This window comes from Chelon labrosus (assembly GCF_963514085.1).
Source record: "Chelon labrosus genome assembly, chromosome: 14".
In the NCBI taxonomy this organism is placed as follows: domain Eukaryota; kingdom Metazoa; phylum Chordata; class Actinopteri; order Mugiliformes; family Mugilidae; genus Chelon; species Chelon labrosus.
In genome coordinates this window covers 22758178-22762141 of record NC_140347.1, presented here as the reverse complement: position 1 = coordinate 22762141, position 3964 = coordinate 22758178, and the positions used below count along the sequence as shown (strand labels likewise).

Below are 3964 nucleotides of genomic sequence, written 5' to 3'. Positions count from 1 at the left end.
GTTCACAAAGATGCTTGTGTCCTATACATTTGCTGTATATGGCAATCATCCCACTAAACCCCCAGAGACGGAAGCAGAGGCCATTTGAAGCTTCCGGCAAACTCGGAATTGGGCATCCCCATAACCTTTAAGCAAATGTGGAAAATCCACAGTGGATGGACATATAGATCCACATGGCATCACACAGAGGACAGCACTACCATTACATAACATCTACAGTATGTAAAAAGGAGGAGACGCAGGCTTTTAGAAAAGGAACATTTATTTTACAAATGTACTTTACATAGTCAGTACTGGTCAACTGAAGTTCTTATCATAGTTAGCAAACCACGGTCATATTTAAGTTAAATGTTTGTGATTAAAAAAAAAAAAAAAAAAAGACGACAAAGCAATCTGTTGTGGTTGATTTGAACATGTCGGCCAGGGTGTAAAATAAGACCATGTCAATACATTAAATCCTTTTTTTTGCTGAAGCCTGTCATTCACTTTGACAGGAACACAACAAAAAAATGTAAGTCCCAGTCTGAAAATCAAACTGACAAGCAATTTGAGAACTGGCAACTTTTGAGGCTGAGCACAAAACAGCTCTCTTGGCCTTAAATACTGCCAGTCTAAACAAATGGTTCATACGTACTGGACCATAAAAGCCAAAAAATGTAAATCAACAAAATAATTCAAAAAAGAATATTGCCACAAGCTGTAGTGGTCAATTCTCAGCATAATAACCAAAGCCACAAGTGAAGTTTGTACAGATGAAGAAAAAATCCAGACGTAAGGGGCACTACTTTGGAGGGTCTGTGTTGATTCCATATTTTTCTTTTAGAAGCTTCAGCTGTTCCTCTTTCTTCTTTGTGTCCATTTTCTGGAAAGCCTGCAGAAGGTTGATAAAAACAGGTCAAATTTAATCTTTAAAAAGTCCACAGTATTATATTTGTCTGATATTTACTACAGCTTGATCCATGTGTCGCCTTTGATTCAACTATGCCTGTGTAAGCTGTAAAAGTCATACGTACTCTGTTTGCATTGTAGTAGAGGACCACCAGGTAACGGTTGCAGACGTTGAATCCTGACAGGTGATCGCAGGCGTTCTTGGCATCGAAAATGTCTTCGTACACAACGTAGGCTGTTCCTCTTGATTCAGGCGTGTTTCCCCTGAGCAGACAAAAACAAAACACACAGGGCGCGATTACAAGACCAATCTCTGCAGAGTCTTATGAGTGTTAGAAGAAAATACCAACGATATTATAGGTAATGTCAACATGGAACATGCTAATGTTTGATTGTTCCTAACTTAATGGGCTCTGCAGTAACTGTGGTTCAGTTCACCTAACAAAATCTGAGTACCCTCTTTCAAGTGATCAAGTGTCTTGGTGTGGAGACTGAAATGTGATCCACCTTTTTTTTTTTTTTTTTTTTTAATCAAGAAACAAAACCTTTTCACTGCTAAATATCTACCAATATCTGATGGTAGACAACAGCATATTGACCAGCAACAGAATATGATTTGACGGCTCTATTGTGAGTTGTGAGCTCTATTTTTAAGTTTCATCTAGATCCATTCAAGCTTAAAGGCACTACAAACCCCAAATATGGTTTGTATAGCTTTAATAGTGTAATCTGAAGAAAAAAAATAAAAAATACGACAGTCTGTTCTCCATTGTAAGGCCCAGATTTGACGTTCTTGTGGTCAGTAAACCACAGGCCACAAATCCATACATTTCTTGACACCGTTTTATCAAGTTATGGTGCATCCTTTGAGCTAGAAGTCCACAGTGAAACACTTACGTTCGGATTTGACGAATTGGTCCGTATTTCCCAAAGATGTCATACATTTCCTCCGCTGTGATTTTATACGGAAGGTTCCTGATGTACAGGATTCTGTTCACCTCGGGAGGTAATCGAATCTGCGGCACACAGTGAAAAAAAAACAACACTGTTAGATAAGAAACATAAAAACCAGAGACGAAGATGCAGAGATTACAATGTAAAAGTGACATGATAAGGAAGGTCGGTGTAAGTGAATCTTTCAACGTTGATTAATCTAGGCAAAAGAATGACTTGATAGCAATTTTGTTTAACTACTTGATCATTATTTTTGCGGAATGTCTATTTACTAAAATCACATCTATAATATTATGGACTTCAGTTTCCCAGGGGCCGTATGCACCACTTGGTGAATTTCAATACCAACAACCAAACACAAGTTTCGAGCCACTGGTTGTAAACTAAACCTTCATAAAGTGTACATGTTCTAAAGTCACAGTTCAGACGACAAAAGGGCGCTAAATAAACCACCTCAAAAGGTATATGAAAAGAATGTAGCGAGCTGTGTAAATGTTTTCGATTCGCTAGCGAGCTAAGTGGCTAACCGTGTGCTAAAACGATGCGAGGTTAGCTTCGAGCCTAACCAACTTAGGTTTAAGTTATATTATTCACAGAATACACGGGTCGGTCCTCTCGAACTTACATTAGCGCGTTTCGCCGCTTGCATAGCCATGGTGAATATTTATTCTGTGTAAATTATGCCGCTAAACAACAAACACGCAGTTTCCTAGCTCTTCGGTCTTCCGTCAAAATGGCAACGGTCGGTAGGTAGCTGGTGACGAACTTCCGGTTTCCGGTTGAAGGACAAGAGGCAAATACGGTGAAGTGCTGCCCTCTACAGGATGACTGCAGCCAGAATACAGTACTAATGATTCTCATCAGAGGTCTCCAAATGTCATAAATTTAATTTAGATGGGTATCCGTATTTGTCTGTGAGATCTTTCAGTTGAAAGCGACAAACGACCAGTGCAGTGAATGAATGAATGAATGAAACCTTTATTAATCCCGCAATGGGGAAATTACAATAGTGGGGGGAGGAAAAAGGGAAGAAAAACAAGAGGAGAGGGGAGGAGAAAAAAAAAGCATTACAACATAAAAACTCAAAACAACTTGCGCCAGGGGACTGGGGAAAGGGGGTGGAGGTGTTCCAGCGCATGAAATATATATATGATATAAAATACTGAAATAGTAGGCTATGCATAGTTTGTGAATTAAATGTGGTCTGTTGCTTTTCATCTCTGTAAGAAGGAAATACCACACACTTTCCTCCTGTGAATGACTCTTTGATAATGAAAGTTCACCCACTTTTGTTTTGGGATTACTCTCCTACTTCTACAAAAGTTGCATCAGCTGAAGCTCATCAGTTTCTTTGAAAAATGAATGCAACACATTGCTTATGCAACATTTCTTTCTCTTTATAGTTCCCCTTCAATAGAAGGGGCAACAACTGCAAGTAAAAAAACTGAAAAACAAATGCTGATCATTCGTGGCTGTGAGCAGTATAGCAGAACAGTTCTCTATTTCTAATTGCACCCATGAGCCCGTTTCCTTTGCTTTCATCTTGTTTGCAAAGGGGACATTACTCGTTAACAAACACCTTCATTGTGCATCCTTGAACCAAAACACACTTAAGAAATTAGGCATTCATTCGCTTCAGAACCTAAATAGTTACAGCAATCAGAGGTGAACATCATTTTAATGCTCACTGGCATAATAATCAGATCATCAGATCGTCACAATTATGGCCAATGAAGTATATGCAGTTAATCAAGGCCAGAAAGTATGAGAAGCAAAATTAGACTTAGACTTAGATAGACTTTAATCATCCACAAGGGAAATTACTGGTCCAGTAGCTTAGATGCACATAAAAAACACTCTTGAGAGCTACAACTAAAAAGAGAAATAAGATTAAAAAAACAAGATTAAAATAAAATATAAGTAAAATCTAGTGAAATCTAGTAAAATAAAATAAAAACAGTATAAGCAAAAACTGAACCGAATTATCATATCAACAATTGTACAAGAAAGAGAGATGGAAGAATATATACAGGTACAGCTCAAAAAATTAGAATTGATTGCTTTGATGATGACCTCCAGGTCATCTGCATTGCAGGGTCTGGTGTATCTCACCTTCCTCTTG

At 38.2% G+C, this 3964-nt stretch overlaps 1 protein-coding gene across 1 annotated transcript; it reads right to left on the bottom strand.

The window, feature by feature from the left end:
* Positions 1–244: 244 nt before the first annotated feature.
* sf3b6 (splicing factor 3b, subunit 6) lies at positions 245–2623 on the bottom strand. Its single transcript, XM_084560691.1, has 4 exons — positions 2468–2623; positions 1786–1904; positions 1014–1152; positions 245–871 (listed from the first exon to the last, which is right to left on the bottom strand). Exons 1-4 carry the CDS (start codon positions 2495–2497, stop codon positions 782–784), a joined length of 378 nt encoding a protein of 125 aa, XP_084416817.1. The 5' UTR covers positions 2498–2623; the 3' UTR covers positions 245–781.
* Between the last annotated feature and the right edge of the window lie 1341 nt (positions 2624–3964).

Bases quoted from the DNA above. Each gene is read 5' to 3' on its own strand.
- sf3b6 (XM_084560691.1), bottom strand. From the start codon at position 2,497: ATGGCTATGCAAGCGGCGAAACGCGCTAAT. The intron at 1,905-2,467 runs GTAAGTTCGAGA...TGTGTGCCGCAG, and splicing joins AAGCGGCGAAACGCGCTAAT to ATTCGATTACCTCCCGAGGT. The intron at 1,153-1,785 runs GTAAGTGTTTCA...TTGTCTGCTCAG, and splicing joins CCAATTCGTCAAATCCGAAC to GGGAAACACGCCTGAATCAA.